We start from the raw sequence: 18,342 nt of genomic DNA on the forward strand, positions 1-18,342 counted from the left end.
ATATATTAAAAAACTTCAAAATTTTATCAACCTGACCACAACTTAGTCACTGTAAAGATATAGTTTAAAGCTAAAATTTGCAGCCTTAGAATCATAGAAAATAGCTATCCTACTTGGGCAATCTTTGGCATGATTTTCGTTTTGATTTTTACCCAAATAAATGGATAAATAGAAATATGTTTTATTTATTTATTTATTTAAAACGGTTGAAGAAAAAAAAAAAAACTGAGACCTGTGTTGAGTATGGCTCATGCTTCACATTATGTTGCCAACGAACACGGTCACACTCCCCCGTGAGCGATAGGGGGTCCGGGGAGGCCACATTGGCGGAGGTGTGAGGGCAACGCCCCCGAAGTTTGTAGATGATCCACATCTCTTTAGGCCTCGAAGTTTCTTTTAGTTTGGGCTTGAGCCATGAATAGCTGTGGTTAAAGGTATTCAATATATGTATTTAAATATACGACGGCGTTTTGACCCTAGCTCAAAGAGTATTCAAACTCTTTAACTTATAGTCTCGGTTGTTGGTCTTTGGCAACTAATAACTTGTTTGATAGCTCATCCAAAAACAAATTAGTGTTTCTTGCTTAAAGAAACCGGAAAATTGGCCAAACTTTTTTGTTTCTTGTGAATTTTTACAATATAAATTGAAACATATGAAAATTTATGCTCTAATAAACACTTGAAAACAAATTTGGCCAAACTTTTTTTGTTTATCGCAATTTTGTATATAATAAATTGAAATTTATGAAAATTTATGCCCTACGAAACACTTAAAAACAAATTGTTGTTGTGTCTATTTATTGAAATAAAAGTTAGGCACGCCAAGTTTAAGTGAAATAACTTTAAAAAGGGCATTCATGAAATTTGACATTCTAAATAGAATAACACTACTAAAACCCTCTCATATTGTGTTAGAGACTCTTTCATTTGTTGCTTCTTCAACTCTAATAATCAGGATCATTCAAGTCTTTATCTTTACTATCTATCTCTGGTGATCAAAGTTCATATTCATATTCTTTATCTCCGATAAAATCCTAGCCCTTGTCTTTGCGAAAGGGATCCTTATCATTCATTTTTCTGTCTCTAAACATTTGTTGATATTGTTTTTGTTTTCAAAATTAAGTTTTATCAATAAACTATAAAAATGTTTTTATTCAAAAATACATAAAACTGTTCCTGATGTTTATTGAAGTAGAAACACTTAGATGAGTTGTCAAACGGACTCCAAGCCAACCCTTTCACTACTCTTGAGGATGTTTGGTTTAATTTTTTAATATTAGGCTAGCACAAATTACCTCTGAGGGCTGTATCATAGATGCTAAGAAATCGTGCTTTAGTGTTGTGCAATTCATATGCAACGCTGAGCTGCGAACGGTGAGGATCAAAGGAGGGGGTCGAGTTTTTTTTTTTAACTACACCAACTAAAACCCCAAAAAATAGTAATATTAAGGGATAATTACTATTGGCCCATTGTACTTTGATTTTATTACTATTGTATCCCCCGTACTTTTCAAAATTACTAATCCAACATTTAACTTTGCCTACAATTACTATTGCCCCCCTACTGTTAAGTTTCGTTAGTTTACTAATGATGTGGCATCTTTATATTTTCTCAAAAACCCCAAAATACCCTTATACTTATTTCTTTATTTATTTACCCTTTTGTCAAATTATAGTGGTACCCTTAATTAACCTTGGAGAAAAATGTAACTATAATCCGTTTTATTATTAAAAAAAACCACCAAATAAAGAAAGAATGATTGAATAAAACTCAAATAAAAATTGAAGAGGAAGGAAAATCGAATTCAATTCAAATTAGAAATTGAATATCACCTAAAACAATTTCAAAATAAATGAAGTTTAATGAAGGTGGGAAACCAAATTGGATTTGGATTTTGCCAATTTCTTTAATTCAAAATAAATGAAGCTTAATGAAGGCGGGAAACCAAATCAGATTTGGATTTTGCCCACTTATTTAATTCGAAATAAATGAAGTTTAGTGAAGGTGGGAAACCAAATCGGATTTGGATTTTGTCAATTTTATTAATTCAAAATAAATGAAGTTTAGGATAAAATTAACATTTACTCTGGTTTTTATAAATGGGGTAGCATCGTCTTTTGATTTATTAATTTTAATGAAGGGTAAATTAAACATTACATATTCAAACTTAACGGCTACTTAACACCGTTATAAGGAAGGGGGGCAACAGTAATTTCGTAAAGAACAGGATTTTATTAGTAATAAAATCAAATTACAGGGGGCAACAATAATTATCCCTAATATTAAATAAAAAGATAGCAAAATGCCACCACTTGGAATCCCGACCGTAAGCAGTAAATGTGCAGCACTGAAGTTGAGTCGTGATACCGAGACGGTCATGGGCAATGCGACATCATTGAACCGGCTATTCTGCCTGGTCCGGACCCAGAGCAGAATATTCCCTGGTCTGGTTTACAAATACTGGTCGACATTTAAGGCCAAATCCACACTGTAGTATTGTACGAAGCATGAACCCGTTCCGCCTCATGTTCAATGGCAATCTCGCTCGCTATCGTTGCTTATCTTATCCAGATTCCAGAGCGTGAGGACAACCAATTCCCATAACTGGCATGACCCTATCAACAGATGTCATATGCTATCTTACAAGCTCTGGAGTAGTAAGCTTATCGCTCAACTCACTTCTCCTCTTCTCCTCTTCCTCTGCATTTTTAGAAACCCATAATTTTCCTGCAATTTGCTTTAAACATTCAATGCTATTTGTTCTTCAGTAACTTCAATGGCAGTATTTCTCTCCTGCCATTACTTCCCTTCAATTGCTACCTCCCGACATATCTTTCCACCGGTCTCGCCCACAAGAAGAATTTGCTTAGATGATCATCAGAGATCTCTTCGGTTTCGTCGTTTTGAACCCAAGTGTTCTTCCGGCAAACCTCCTCAGTGTCATCCGGAGCAGGACCAGGTGAGTTGAATTGAAATGGGTTTCACTGGTTTAGTGTAGCTCTGGTCACTCTTAGCAGTATTTGGTTTGCCCTTATTAGAATTTTCTTCGAGCAATGAATTTATTTTAAGAAAAATTAGCCTTTTTAGTTCGACACTGAGAATGCTTAAATTGTTGGTTTAGCTGAAAAGGAAGTCATTCTCGTTGAAGGAATGTGCAATTTCTATAGCACTGGCAATCGGACTGGTTACAGGGGTGCCTGCTTTGGCTTATACGGCCAATCCGGTGTTGCCTGATATTTCAGTGTTGATCTCCGGGCCGCCTATTAAGGATCCAGGGGCTTTGTTGAGGTATGCCTTACCCATTGACAATAAAGCTATCAGGGAGGTTCAGAAGCCTCTTGAAGATATTACCGAAAGTCTGAAGCTTGCTGGGGCAAGGGCTCTGGATTCGACAGAAAGAGTAAGAAAACATTGGTATCTTATGTTGTTATTTTAATGGAGTGGAAACAAACTTCTTTTGGGTTTTAGTTTGATGATACTTAAGTAGTGACTAAGAATAATTGTCTGTTTTGTGAATGGTAGAATCTGAAGCAGGCATCTCGGGCCCTCAAGCTAGGTAAAGATATGATCATTTCGGGGGTTGCCGAGTCAAAGAAAGAGCATGGCAGCGAATTGATTGCCAAACTGGAAGTTGGAATGCAGGAGCTTCAACAAATTGTTGAGGATAAGAACAGGGATGCTGTGGGACCTAAACAGAAGGAGTTGCTTCAGTATGTTGGAGGGTGAGTTTGAACATCTAAGGCTTTCCACATTTGTTCTTTCTTTAAGCTATGTTTGTGCTGTAGGAAAGTAAGTTCTTCCATGTTTGTATTTGACAGTTCTGTTTCTTATCCTACCTACGTGTCTTTTGTGCATTCACCGCCGTTCCTGAGAGACTTTCTCTCCCCTGTGGCAATAATTTTTTATTTTTTTCCATATGGGAATATGATATTGGAACATTTGTTTCAATTTTAAAATAGGTACATAGTAGTATTTGACTATAATACTATCAGCTCCATTATAGTATTATGATAGTTTCTTACCTTATGCTTCTAGGTTTGCTAATGTCTTTCTCAACCTCTTCATCTTTGCTAGACTAAGTTTATTGACATGATGCTTCTTAATTGCCCAACATTCCGCACCATTACATCATAGCCGGTCATATTGTTGTCCTATAAATATTTTCTTAAAGTTTTGAATGAATGCATTGGTTGCACAATGCTCTGAATGAAGTCATGCACATCTCTGCTTCATCTATCATATTCTAATTCTCTGTAAAATGTCATTATTTATATCACCATCTTTATAATGTAGAGCTTGAATTAAGATTAGCTTAGCCCCAAAATACCTCAAAACAAAGTTATCAACGAATGATAGAAATTAGAAGCTTAGGGTTCCTAGGAAAGCAAGTATGTAGAACTTGATTAAGCCAGTATTGAATGTTGACGGAGTGATGAAAGTATTTGTTTCCACAGGTTTCAACAGATGAATTAATGAATGGAACTAGAAAGTATTTACTTTTCATGTTTCTTTCATGGCTTTCTTAGAACCAATTATTATTAGTAATGCTTTTGTTTTTAAGAAACATTGAAAGAAGAAAAGAAAAGAAAAGAAAAGAAAAAAGAAGCTGTTTCTTTCTTTGATCTTAAAGGAAGAAGGGACTGTTGAAGTAAATGCTCTTAAAAGAAACTTTTCTCATATACAACCTTGTCATTGACTGCAGCTGAGATCTTCCTGGGGCATTCGGTTTCTGCAGTGTTGAAGAGGACATGGTGGACGGTTTCCCATATGAAGTGCCTGAAGAGTACAGAAACATGCCTCTTTTGAAAGGAAGGGCAGCTGTGGACATGAAAGTTAAGGTTAAAGACAACCCCAACTTGGATGAATGTGTATTCCGTATAGTTCTGGACGGCTACAATGCCCCAGTAACTGCTGGAAACTTCATAGATTTGGTGGAACGGCACTTCTATGATGGCATGGAAATCCAAAGAGGTATTATAACTTTTCCTGAAATCCTTTGCATTACCTAGTTACCTCTGCATGTCAAAGCTTATCATAGAGGTTGATATATGGAAGAGATTTAACAATTGCCCTGTGGAAATTTTGATTTATCTTTTGGGAAATATTTATGCTGCTGTTCACTGGCTCCGCTGCCTTCTATTGTCAATTAAATTTGGTGCCTTTAGTATTTCTCAGACTTTAAGTGGTTTGCTTGGATTGGCTGCAGCGGATGGCTTCGTAGTTCAGACTGGAGATCCCGAGGGACCTGCAGAGGATTTCATTGATCCTAGCACAGAGAAGCCACGTAAAATACCTTTAGAAATAATGGCTGATGGGGACAAGATGCCTGTATATGGTGAAACATTGGAAGTGAGTTTCTGGACTCTCTGTCTCTCTCTCTCTCTGTGTCTGTCTCGCAGATGCACAGATGTGCACTCCTGCATGCATGCAACCTCCACAGAAAGTGGGGTGTAACTAAGCCTGATCAATCTAGGAGAACTAACTGAACAAAGAGAGAAAATCTTTCCCCAATAATCTTAATTAATAACCTTCAGAAAGGTTGTGAAAGTTTGATAACCCCATTGGCTTGGTCATGTTCCACTAAGTAATGGTTGCAGTTCTTGAAAGATCGAATGTATTTTTGGTTTAATTATTTCTATTGTCTTTTATAATTCCTGGTTACCTTAGTTTGCTATTTCATTGCCCAAAACAGTGTGTCTGACTTGTGTCCACATATTTCTACAAACTTAGATGTAAGTTCATGAACATGTGTAGAGCTTGATCTTAGTGATTCTGATCATTTAATGAATTTGTACAGGAGCTTGGACGATACAAAGCTCAGACGAAGCTTCCTTTCAATGCATTTGGAACTATGGCTATGGCCAGAGATGTGAGTGTCCAAATGATGTGTCTCTTTACTGATTTGGCTTTAAACTGAGTAGTTCTTTGTACCTTTTGTCACAGGAATTTGATGACAATTCTGCTTCAAGTCAAGTATTTTGGCTCTTGAAAGAGAGCGAACTGACTCCTAGTAACGCCAACATATTGGACGGTCGATATGCTGTATTTGGATATGTAACAGAAAATGAGGATTATCTGGCAGATCTCAAGGTTGGAGATGTTATACAGTCCATTGAAGTTGTCTCTGGCCTTGATAATCTAGTTAACCCAAGCTACAAGATTGCAGGCTAAACAAACTTTCTTTTGATGTTGGTATCAAATTTGTTTTTCATTAGGGTTCATGATTGGAACACCAGCTTCAGAACTTTAGAATTCTGTACTCATAGATTTTGAGAGAGTATCTAATATCAGACCCAGAGTGTTAGCATTGACAGCATGCTTGGTTTGGTGGGCTATCTGTTTATTGTCAAATTGAATCCTAAATACTAGTCTAATGACTCTAATCTGAGAAAGGAAAAAGGGAAATGCAATCCTCAGGATACAAATGCTTGTGCTTTGCTTAGGGAGAAGAAGTTCTACTTTTGTGGAAAAGCAAATTTTGTTTATTTTTTGGCTCAAGTAAGAAAAATGCAAATATTTGGACGATAAATGTAATAATGTAATTTAGTATGAAATATAAATAAGTATAATAAAACCTCAGGGTTATTTTGGGATTTCTAATAAATAAAAATTGTCACGTGATCACTTAACTAGTGGGGTTTAGCGGTAAGGGGCAACAATAATTGTCCTTAATATATATTTTAATGTTGTAAGAGTTTAAAACTAATTCCTAACAGGGTAAGGGGCAACAATAATTGTCCTTAATATATATTTTAATGTTGTAAGAGTTTAAAACTAATTCCATAACAGAGACAAAGCTAGAACAGTTGGTTCACTGAAGGCCAAATTTGATGAGGCCAAATTTTATCAGTTGTGTTTGTGAATTCATAGGACTAAAGAAAACAAGTCAAAGAATTATATTTCCCTAGTTCTTCGTATGTTTCCATGTTGTCTATAAAATTGTATATCTAATACTGTGATTATAATCAATAAATATGTTTTTCATGTCATCACGTTGCAATTTATTACTAGTTAAATTATTACTAAAAAAATAAATTTTCTGGGCTTTTTTAAGATGGTAAATAAAGGTAAAATGGCTTCCCTTTTGTGTAATTTATTTCATAATCAAGGGGTGACTAGGTGATAAAAATAATTCTAAGAGTCTCGGTTTCCATATACTATCAAAATTTGAACCAAAAAAATGAAATCTCATGAATGTATGAACGAAAGATTCCAACAACAAAAAATAAAATCTCATGAATGTAAGAAAAATTTGAATCAGAGTAAGGTTGATATTCACCAAAAAAAAAAAAAAGTGGCCTACGAGTAGGAATATTCATTAAGTGATTGATTATTGTTAAATCTGAAGAAATCATCACTTGGGTAAGACCGTAAGATGCTGCACAAATGGACGCCGACTCCAATCAACCAGTGACACCTCGTACTTCTCAAATACGAAAAGGTCTTCAATTTTACTCTTTAAATACCCATAAGGAGCTTGTGGTGGAGCAAATCCCCAATTTGATCAAATGGGCTTTCACTATATTTCCCATTACAAAAATCAACGTTGATGGTTCATTGTTAAAGGAACAACATTTAGCTAGATATGGTGGTATTACTTGTGACCACTTGGGTAAGATGTTGTTTGGTTTTGGTCATGGGACGACAAATCATAATGTCTTTACTCTAGAAGCCATGGCCATGAGGCAAGCACTGTTATGGTGTAGGACTTTTCTTTGACACGTATAGCAATTGAAAGTGATAACCAAGCTCTGATTGCCATCCTTAAAAAGCCGGCTATCGAGGCACCCCGAAAGATATTTCCCATTCCATTATCTCATATATTCTCTGTATGACTCCATCATTCAACTTCATTTCCTTCTTTCATATGCACAGGGAAGCAAATATAGTAGCTAATGCTTTGACCTTTGGCAAAGGAGGGTGCGTTATCACTGTATGCTTTTCTTTACACTCATACGCCTCCCCTGCATTTATGTTGGCTTATGTTTTTTGATGTTATGAGTTTAAGGTGTACTCGTGGTTTTTCATTCTAATAAAGTTGATGTATTACAAAAAAAACAGAGAGTCAATAATACATCAGATTTTCCAAAAATCGAAGAACCACTTGAACAATGAAAAAGTTTATGCAGCCATTATAAGGATAATCCCTTCACTCACCTAGGGATTAGGTGGGTAATTTTAAATGATTTAAATATAAATAAGGGTGTTATGGTCATTTTACACATCTATTTTAACTGAAAATGTAACTGTGGGTAACTTGTAATTTTGAGTTTGGATGCTATATACTTTAATAAGTAATAGCGGGTGGTTAAAAGTTTGATCCCCTTTATAACGGGTGCCATGTAATTTCATCTAAAATCAAATTTGTGTTGGTTTGAGGGCTAAACTTGAACCCTACTCTACCCTATCAAGGCTAATGAATTTGTAACCCATATTTGTCATTTGAGTTTAAAAGAAGCACCAGTCTTGAGTCAAGCTCAAGCTCAAGGCAAGTGTGGGCAAGTTTCTGTCAATAGGGTTTAATTGACACCCCTAATTTTAAACACCATTCGTGTCTTTGCTCTTCCATGGAAGTTGTACTCCCTTAAATATATAGGCTCTCTATTATGGAGTCCAAATCCTCTACTCGTCGCAATTGAGAATTTTGGTCTCTTTACTCATCCATCACACGTTTAAGAGTGAGATCCACCTTTGAATTTCAATAAAGTGGATCATAAATATTTAGAGGTGAGTCCCACTTCCTTTACACACCTCCATCACATATTTATGAGTCAAACCTATCGATAGACATTTATGATATACTTTATTGGTGTTTAGAGATGGGCCCCACTCTTAAATATATGGTAAAATAATTAATGTGTAGCACTGTGTTAACGTACGGTCTTAGATCAAATCTTGACTATTAAGCGCTCATTCAAATTCACTCCGTGGAGTAACAAAAAGACAATTCTCTTAACTCTAAACCCTGATGATGTAGTCGTGGTGCGTGCAAGCTGGCCGGATGAACTACATATTATAAAAAAAAAGCCCCCTCACTTTTACTAATTTTGCTTGGGTCATGCGCCTTAAATGCGCATGACCATCAAACCAAAATTTCGACCGTCCGATTTGATATTTTGGTTGAGATCGGAATCTCGACTGAAATTCTGATCTGACCTCCTGAAATGCTTGGCTTAATGGTTAATGCGCCAGACCCAAGCATGGTAGCACTTGTACCCCCACAAAGAAAACATGCATTGGTAGCGAGGAGCGTTGTTAACCTTCTAGGCTTCTACCAAGAAAACCAGTAGAGCGTTGTTAACCAAAATATATTTTCAAGATTACAGGATCAAGAATCTTGAGCCCACGTGCCGTGTTTACCTTATCGATGGATTTGGGATGCACCCAGGCAAAAAATAAACTTGCTTGAAATTCAGATTTCTTTTAATTGGAAAAAGGGTAAAAGAAAGCTGTAATCAAGAACGCTACAAAGAGAAGCATGTACGACCCTTTCGCTGAGAATCCTTTCTACAGTGGCCACTGCGGTCGACCACATTAGTATTTCCATCTCTGTGTTTTTCCTCATCTGACTACTTTCCATCCCTCCCTCCCTCTTCGATCGGTAAACAGAAACGAGTAGGTAGAGGAGAGAATAGTTGTATAGATTTTGATCGAACAAGGTGTTGCAGTGTGGAAAGTGTTGTGTGTTCGTCACTTGGCGGTGGAGGAACTTGAAAAGTGTTGTTGATTTGCATTGTTTCGTTTTCTCCTTCTTCGTTTCTTTGCCTCCTTTTAGGCATGGAAACGGCGGAAGGCAGAAAGAAACCACTCGCTATTGACTATAACTCCCTTTTCAAAAACGATGAACCACCAGCAGAGCTTGAAGTGGTGCCTTGTTCGACCTCTCAGGATGAAGACTTGATAACGCTTTCAGATCATCAGCTTGATGACCAAATTCACAGGTTTCAAGGGATCATCAGCGTTTATAGTTACAAATTGCCAGACAAAGGAACGAAGCTTCGTGCTAAACAACAGCGTCTCGAAGACGAGAAGAAACGCAGGAGCCTCCAAAGATTGAAAAAGGTCTTCTAATTCTACAACAATTTATGCTTTTATGTGTTGCTTTCTTTGTTCCATGCATTTGTGTATGATGGGTTTCGCTTGAGTTGTAAGAATCTCCATCTTATTATTGTTATTATTATTTTTTCTTTTTTGTATTGATATTCACACAAAAGTCGATCTCCACTTCCCCTTTGGAAAACTAAAATTGAAACAAATGGTACTTTAATTTCAGAGCTCATGATGACTGAAATATATCGAACCCTTTACTGCAAATATCTGTTATTTGCTTCTGGTGAATCAAGAGGAATACTTGCCAGGGTGTAATTCTTCAATTTATGTCCTTTTTAACTGCTTGTCCAAAATACTCAAGTATCATTGTCTACCTGTGTATCCTGAGAAATATCATGCAGGTCCCTTTTCAAGTCTTTACTTTCACCTACTATTTAATCCAGCATTTGAAGTACCAGATAGTAGGTATGCGCAAGCAATTAAGAATGTTGATAGTATCTTGTGCTGCATGCGAAAATAGGTGTCATTATGGATTCATGGGTTTGGTAACCTTTCTGGAGTGTGGTTTGATGCATAATTTTGCCAATATTTTTCCAAATCCCCCCACGCCTCGTATGGACATTCAGCTTTGTTTGATGGATGGGTAGGATATAAAAGATTTATTATATTATATGTTACAGACAAGTATCTGGTTATAAAGCTGAGGTGTCTACAGATTAGGTTCTTCTTTATAACTGGAGGCCACTTATCGCATTGCCACACACCATCTTTTTTCACATTTTGAGAAATATACTTCTGGAAGTTTCTCCTGAAGTTCTCTAAAATTTTGGTTTGGACACCTGAGACCCATCTCCCACTTGCCAAATGAGATCACCAACTAGGGCCTCCCTCCCCTTCAAAATGCTCTTCCAAGCCCAAGAGGCCTTGCTGCCCTCCTTTGCCTCGAGAAAAGAAGAGTGTGGGAAGTAAACTTCTTTCATAGAAATTACCCCAAAGTGAACCTTAATCATTCCACAACCGCCAAGACACCTTTGCGAAGAGAGCCCTATTTTGAAGAATAGGGTCCTCAAAGCCCTATCCACCTTGCTGTTTCAACTTACACATCCTAGACCAAGAGATCCAATGGGTCTTCTTCTCATCCTCCTTTTGACCCAAAGGAGGTTGGACATAGCTTTCCAGGTGTTATCATGGAGAGAAGCAGGAAGAGCACAATGAGAAGTTGCATAGTTGCATATGAAGACATAGAACTTGCTACAGACTTGATCAACAAGGAACCGGGGAGAGCAGCTTTTGTTTCCAACCTTGCACTTTCTTGTAAACCTTCCGACCCAGCTCAGCAAAATGATATTTCTTGGATACCCCAAAATCTGTAGGGAGGCCAAGATATTCCCCAGGACCATCATTATACTTCACCTTCAACACTCTAGAGAACCGCCTCTTAAGCTTGCTCGGTGTATTGGGGCTAAATGTTAGAGAAGATTTCTTGAAATTAATCTCTTGACCACTAGCCTAGCAATACAAGGATATACATGCCTGAAACTTTGTGATATGGTTGAGCTTTACCTTTGAAAAATGAAGACAATCATCTGCAAAGAGAATGTGAGAAATATGTGGGCCCCCATTCCGAACACTAATGCCTTTGAAAAGGTCACCAGTCTTAGCTTCAGAAAAATAGCAGTAAGTGCCTGGGAGCATAAAATGAACAAAAAGGGGGGAAAGAAGGTCCCCTTGGCAGATACCTCTAGAAGAAACAAAACTCCATTTTTCAACCTCTTTCCCTAGCAACGAATAAGAAACAGTAGACACACCTTCCATTACCGTATCAACCCAACGTTTACAGAAGCCCAATCTAGACAAGGTTGCAGAAATGAAAGGCCATTCTAATATATCGTAGGCCTTCTTCATATCAAGTTTCAATTGCCTTTCTTAAAGTGTTTAATATAATGGAAAACTTCATGTGCAATGAATGCATTATCAGAAATCAGCCTCTCAGTATTTTTGTGCAGTGTTATATGGAGTGTAGCCAAATTTGTCAACATTTTTGATCATCAATTTGAATATTTACCTTGGAATCATTTCCTTGTCTATAATAAAAGTCTAAAATGACTGCATTTTTCTGTTACGTTTTCCCCTTTCCATTGGGTCATCTTTTACATCAGAACTCGTTCTTTTTATAGGTTCCGTGGAGGCGTGGACATTTATTTTTCTGACTTGACTGATTTCTTGCAAATATCATTTGATTTGGAAAAATTATGTTAAATTGCTGGAGGAGTAGCTACCATAACATTATTTTTATTAAGTCATAGTCTTCTAAATCAGCTTATTTTTATTATTGAATTAGTGAAATACTTTGTTAGTGCTTTTTTGCAATTTTTCTCAAATTGGGAGGGTGTTTCTTTATACCTTTGAATGGGATTACATATGAATACTAGTATGGTTACTGAGGTTAATACTAGTTGCTATTGTTCTGATTCAGATACTGCTTACGGTAGAGATATTCATGAATGTGTGTTAGCTGATCTTTGTACGTATCAACTATAGAACTTCAGTGGCAGTTGTGCTAATGTTTAAATGCACTTTTGACCACAAGATGCAATGTCCAGACGATAAACTTAGTGTTCACTGGGTGGGCTTGTTGTATCCACTCTGGGAATGCAATTCTACGAAATGAGAGCAGAAAATGCTAATACATGATTAAGAGACACAGGTTCATCTGTTCCGAACTCCTTGAGCCCACTTCATTGAAATAAGGGCTTCACTTGATGCTACCCCTTCACCCCACCTGAAAAATGCCCCACTCCATCAATCCAAGAAAAGAGTTCTGCTGCATTACCTCTGCTCGGCTCTGCAACAATGAACCTGGACCCCTGCTTAATCTCACCCCATCCATGTGGATCCCTTTAATTTTTGAAGTTTATTTCTTACATATTCAAATTTAGTTTCACCTATCATTGTTATGAAGAATTTCTATACTCTTTGGAACATTTTTTGATTTGTGATATACTTTCTGTGAATCATTAATTTTATATGTTGCTCAGAATATCTAACAATGAGAACATAATATCTATTTTTTGTTTAGAAAAATTAACTACTATGGTCACATTTTCATCATAAGATGGCTTTATGTTATAGTTATTGGTTAACTGTGTGTTTCATGTACTCTTATCATTGGGCTACATAAGAAAACCTTTCTGGCTGCTTATTTAAGGAAAATTAATGAAAGGATAGCTGTATACTAGTCAAAGCTTTGGAGAACACGAGGAGAATAAAAACTAATACACTGTCTCGCAAAGGAAAGTTGTGTAAAAAAACGGATTCTTGGTTTCATGACTTCATTCCCTATGTTTTTCTAAGGTGTCTACAAACTCACTAATAATCCTTGACTTTGACCGGGGCAAGGGGTTCATTATGGATTTCTAGGTCATTGATTTGTTTTCAGGCACACAAGTCTATACAGCTTCTTCTCCAAATCCCTTATCTATGCATCGATGCAGAAGTTGTCTCCTTCCGCTACAAGTTGGGAAACTTGCTTTCTAGTAGCAAAATCCAAACCACCACAATGGAAAAGAAGATGTGCTCTATCTGCATTACTTTTCCTCTTTCTGTTGATGAAGTCATCCTCATCTCTCTTTTGATTCTGGAAGGCCCATGATTGATGAATGTTCATTTTTTCTCCTATTTAAGAATGATGCTTGCAAATACATCCTTATTGTTGGGCTTGTGTTGGGTGCAGTGTACATGGTTTGAGCTGCAATTATTCTTAGCAAATTCCTTTGCTAATTCAAACTTCGGAGTTCTGTTGCTGCCAGTCCAAAGCCCTGGTAACATAGAAAGGTTGGTGCATGTGCGTCCTGTTAGCGGCTGGATTTGTATAACCTCGGCCAAACCCTTCAGCACGGATGCCCAGCGTTTGCTTTTTTGAGTATATGATGTTGACTAGAGTTGAATGGTGTAACATGAACCATGTAGTTGAGCCTATTTAGTTAGGTTAGGGCTTAGTTTTGTTATCTAAGTACCTTTTCATTAAAGATGTACATTGAACCTTACATGTTAGGAAGTAGTTGCCAGCAAGAAAGCATTCGGTGCCGACCAAGTTTTAATCAGTCAAAAACTAGAATTTAGTCTAAACCTGGTATTTTGAAGTCAAAACTCTCAATTTGATTGAAGGGACGACGCAAAAGAACAAGAGGGGAAAATAAACGGAAGGACCAAGCGGGGAGCTAATGGAAGGCAGAGAAAAGGTGGTTGTGGACAGAGGTTGTGGTGGTTCGTGCAAGTGTAAGAACAGTGGGGGGGACAAAGTAATGAATTCCCAATTACAGTTGGGCTACATCAAGAATCAACTTTAAGCCCATATTTATTTGCACTTGTAATGGATGAATTAACTGAAGACATTCAAGACTAGGACCCTTGGTGTCTGCTTTTTGTAGATGATATTGTGTTGATAGATGAGACTCAAGTGGGGATTAATATTGAGTTAGAATCATGGAGAGAAGCTTTGGAATCAAGAGGCTTTAAACTAAGTAGATTGAAGACATAATATCTAGTTTGTAACTTTAGTCATGATCGGCAGACGATGAGGTGGTGAAATTTGACGATAAGGAGATTCCCTAAAGTGATTGTTTTTGGTATCTAGGTTCAATCATAAATAAAAGAGATGATATAGAGGATGATGTTTTCCAAAGAATTAAAATAGGGTGGATGAAGTGGAGAGGTGCGTCCAGGGTGTTGTGTGATAGGCGTATTTTATTAAAGCTTAAAGGAAAATTCTATAGGACCTCGTTCGACCAGCTATGATGTACGGTGCAAAGTGCTAGGCTGTTAAAAAGAATCATATAGATAAACTCAATGTAGCGAAATAAGGATGCTAAGATGAATGAGTGGCAAAACTAGGAAGGATAAGATAAGAAATGATCATATTAGAGTTAGTCTGGGAGTTGCTCCCATAAGTGATAAGCTTGGAGAAAGTCATTTGAGGTGGCACAACCACGTTCAACGGAGACCTATAAATGCCATTGTACGAAGAAGTGATATAATCCAGATTGAAGGAACTAGAAGAGCTAGGGGCAGACCTAAGGTAACCTTAAGAGAAGTGGTGAGAAAAGATATGTATAGCTTAGGCCTTGTATCTAGCATGACCTCAAACATAACTGATTGGAAGGCAATAATCCATGTAGCTGACCCCATTTAGTTGGGACAAGGCTTATTGTTGTTGTTGTATTGAAGCTTTCTGAAAATGCTTGAAACCGGTCAAAACCAGTTGAAACCTGTCAAAATTTGGTATTCATAAAATACCAAAATTTAGATCTCTCAGTTGAAATTGTAGGTTTCAGTCAAAGATTTGTTTCCGGTTTCGATTGAGATTTGTTTCCACTATTACCAGCTTTCACAAGCATACTTGGGAGAATGGTCAATTATCACCCTTTTTCTTTTATTAAAATATGCATAGCAAGAAAAATTAAAGTATTGACCGCATTGTACAATGAATGAATTATTACTATGTAATCCTGCCCCTGAAAGGCCCCCTATGATTTTCAACAAAAGGGGGTTTAAGACTGAAAGGGAACTATTCTAACAATTGACAAGTAGCCAGGTCCTTTGAGTAGGTTTTAAAAAGACATCCTACTAACACCGGATTGGGGTGAGTGTTTTTGTGTTAAAACAGAGGTAAAACTAAGAACAATAATAAAGAATCAAGGTAATCGAGAAATAATCAGAGAATTATGGCTGTAAGTCAGGGTTTTCTCAAAGAGTTTGTTGATACTATGGATAATTTACTCCTTTCTCTCTTGAATTATATGTTCTTGGATTGTTACAGAGAATGAATCAAGAAGTAAATCTCTGTATATTGTGTTGTGGTTACTGGACAATATAGTGAGAACTTAGAAGAGAACTCACAAACTTGATGAACTACTTGAAAAGATTCTTCTAACAAGTCTAGGGTTCAATAAGCTGTGCTGGGATATATTGTAAATGGTTGAAACTATAGATTGCAATAAATCCGAATTCCATCTTGATATAGTGGTGTAATCAAAGGTAGCCCTTAAAAAGTGTTTCAATGCAGATCTAAAGACCTACATCTGCAAGAGGAAGAACAAAAATGAATACTTCAGAGTGCCTTAACCAGTTTTAGTAGTAGTGCTAGTATTCCACTATTACAATACTTTAGTTTTTATTTTTTCATTTTTTTAATTGAACTGGTTTTGCTGGTTTGAACCAATGATTCAATTTAAGTCATTAGGAATATTCCCTTTGCTAGCCTAAGGGAATCTTTTGAAGTATTTATTTTTTATAATCCCCACCCTTCCATGATTTTTCTGAGGAGGTGAATTATATTTAGGGATCACAGGATCATTTTAATTCTTGTTTTCACTCAATTTGTGGCTGCTGCCCTTCTTTTTTAAGAACCCTAGTCTATTGTTTGATCCTGATTTATGGAATTTGTATTTGATCCAGTTGATTCCTTGAGGTGAAGCCCAAGAGGTTGAACCTTTTCTTTTCTCCCAAAGATAGGTAGGCTTCACAGAGATTTGAATTCATGACCTCTTAATTATGAGTGTTGGTTATTGCCAACTGAGCTACTCCTTGGGATTCAGGTGTTCAACTCAAAGCTCCCATTCAACTAGTTTGGAGATCTCTTTCAGGTTATCATTCAAATTCTGGTTTTTATTCAAGTTCCATCATTAAACAAGCTGCTGCCACGGTTCTTTTGCAATAACAGTAAGTATCCAACATCCCCAACCCCATAATTGTTCTCCCAATCTTCCAAATCCCCAAACTAGATCCCCCCCCCTTTAGATTTTCAGTTTTCCAAACTCTAAACTATCCGCAGATCGTTCCACCCTTATTTCATTTGAATTATTCCCTCCCCCTTTGGAGAAATTGATCCAGCTCCAGCCTGAAAACGTCACTCAAATGTTACAAATCCCCATCTCTGTCTGTTCTGGGGAAACCCTCAAACTTGTACAGACCTCGCCACCAATCACTTAGTTCAAACCTTGACCAAAATTTCCGGAACCTCTGGGTTCCGGCTTCATTCCAAGCATAAATCTTAGATCCCTTTATTCTGTACTTTCAAGGAATCTGAAACCTTAAACCTATACTGCGGAAACTTTAATTCCAGCAGTATTTCACCTTTTGTGAAACCCCATACTTACACTGTTAGCCTTCCACACAATTGTCTGCTTAAACCTCTATGTTCAACCCAAACCCTGACACTAACCTAGAATTGACCAGAAACCCCATCTTGGCCTCTTCAAACCTAACCATTCATTGAAGATCCTGTTTATTGGCTCCCAGTTGATCTCATCATCTAGGGCTACATCAAGTTCAGATTCCAACCCACAGGCATCATTGAGGGGCTCAAAACCAGGAAGCTACAGCCACTACTAGCGCCCAAAACCATTTAACGATATAATGGTTGGATCTCTGATTATAGACACGTGACCAAATTAGAAGAGAACCACGAGAATTGGAAATGAACCATAAATCATCATCCGACAATCAAACCACATGGAACTGGGAATATAAGAGGAATATGACCAAGGCCTTTTATCTAAGCTGCCATACCTGCCTCGTAGAGAAGCTTTTCCTGACTCGAATCTCTGAGTTGAGGTTGCAATTGAGCAATATTACTGTTATGCTGAGGCTTGTCCTCATCTGGTTCTCTGTTGAATAAGTATAGTCGATTCAAAAGGTTCAGAAGCTTCAATCAGAACAGTCAAATGGACCTTTTCTAGATATAGTAGCTTACAGACCGTAGGATTCAGTTTAATACAGATCTGGCTATGGTTTGTAGCTGAACAGGTAACCATGATAAATACCAAAAGGTTGGTTTGGCCAATTAACTAGTGGCTTGACGTTGATCTTCCAAACAGCTAAAGATAGTATAATATTTCATAAGGAACAGTAAATTTTGGTATTGTTCCATGAAGACTTGCTTACTTTGGTATTGTTCCATAAAAACTTGCTTACTTTCTTGTCTGAATTTCTTGGAAGGAGAGTTAAAGAACCTTTTTTTTGCTACTTCTCATGGAGACTGGTAGAGGAGTTCACCTCTAAAGACTTCAACGTGGATGTCCCAAAGAGGATCAGTTTGAGCTTTGTTTACAAGATTTTCTAAGATGCTGCTGATGTTTGAAACAGTTCAACAACCTAGTAAATGATGGTCCAATTTTTGTTTGAATTTATAGATGGCTTGTTGCCGCCCTATCTTCTTTGTGAGTATAATTGAGAGAGAAGATCCATTTTGGTGGACTGGTTAGCGGCAACACACTTGCTAACGTTTTCAT

General features: G+C 37.1%; 2 protein-coding genes across 4 annotated transcripts in view; both read left to right on the forward strand.

Moving 5' to 3' along the window:
• The first annotated feature begins 2,521 nt into the window (after positions 1-2,521).
• Positions 2,522-6,585, forward strand: CYP38 (cyclophilin 38). Of its 2 annotated transcripts, none has more exons than XM_089166579.1 (7): positions 2,522-2,960; positions 3,123-3,401; positions 3,524-3,723; positions 4,737-4,972; positions 5,208-5,350; positions 5,799-5,870; positions 5,923-6,037. In XM_089166579.1, exons 1-7 carry the CDS (start codon positions 2,778-2,780, stop codon positions 5,950-5,952), a joined length of 1,143 nt encoding a protein of 380 aa, XP_089022705.1. In that variant the 5' UTR covers positions 2,522-2,777; the 3' UTR covers positions 5,953-6,037. The 2 variants fall into 2 exon arrangements, with proteins under 2 accessions (XP_089022705.1, XP_089022704.1); XM_089166578.1 differs by having other exon boundaries at positions 2,524-2,960; positions 5,945-6,585.
• Positions 6,586-9,372: 2,787 nt separating this feature from the next.
• Positions 9,373-18,342, forward strand: part of ULP1D (UB-like protease 1D) — a 55,419-nt gene continuing 46,449 nt past the window's right edge. Inside the window, exon 1 of one of the 2 annotated variants that reach the window (XM_089166594.1) lies at positions 9,373-10,063. In XM_089166594.1, coding sequence (XP_089022720.1) covers positions 9,779-10,063 — 285 coding nt within the window. In that variant the 5' untranslated portion in view covers positions 9,373-9,778. The remainder of the gene's footprint in view (positions 10,064-18,342) is intronic. The other variant, XM_089166595.1, reaches the window with a different exon arrangement.

The sequence above is a fragment of the Hakea prostrata genome, chromosome 8, assembly GCF_041222555.1.
Source record: "Hakea prostrata isolate BN-2017 chromosome 8, UWA_Hpros_2, whole genome shotgun sequence".
Lineage (NCBI taxonomy): Eukaryota > Viridiplantae > Streptophyta > Magnoliopsida > Proteales > Proteaceae > Hakea > Hakea prostrata.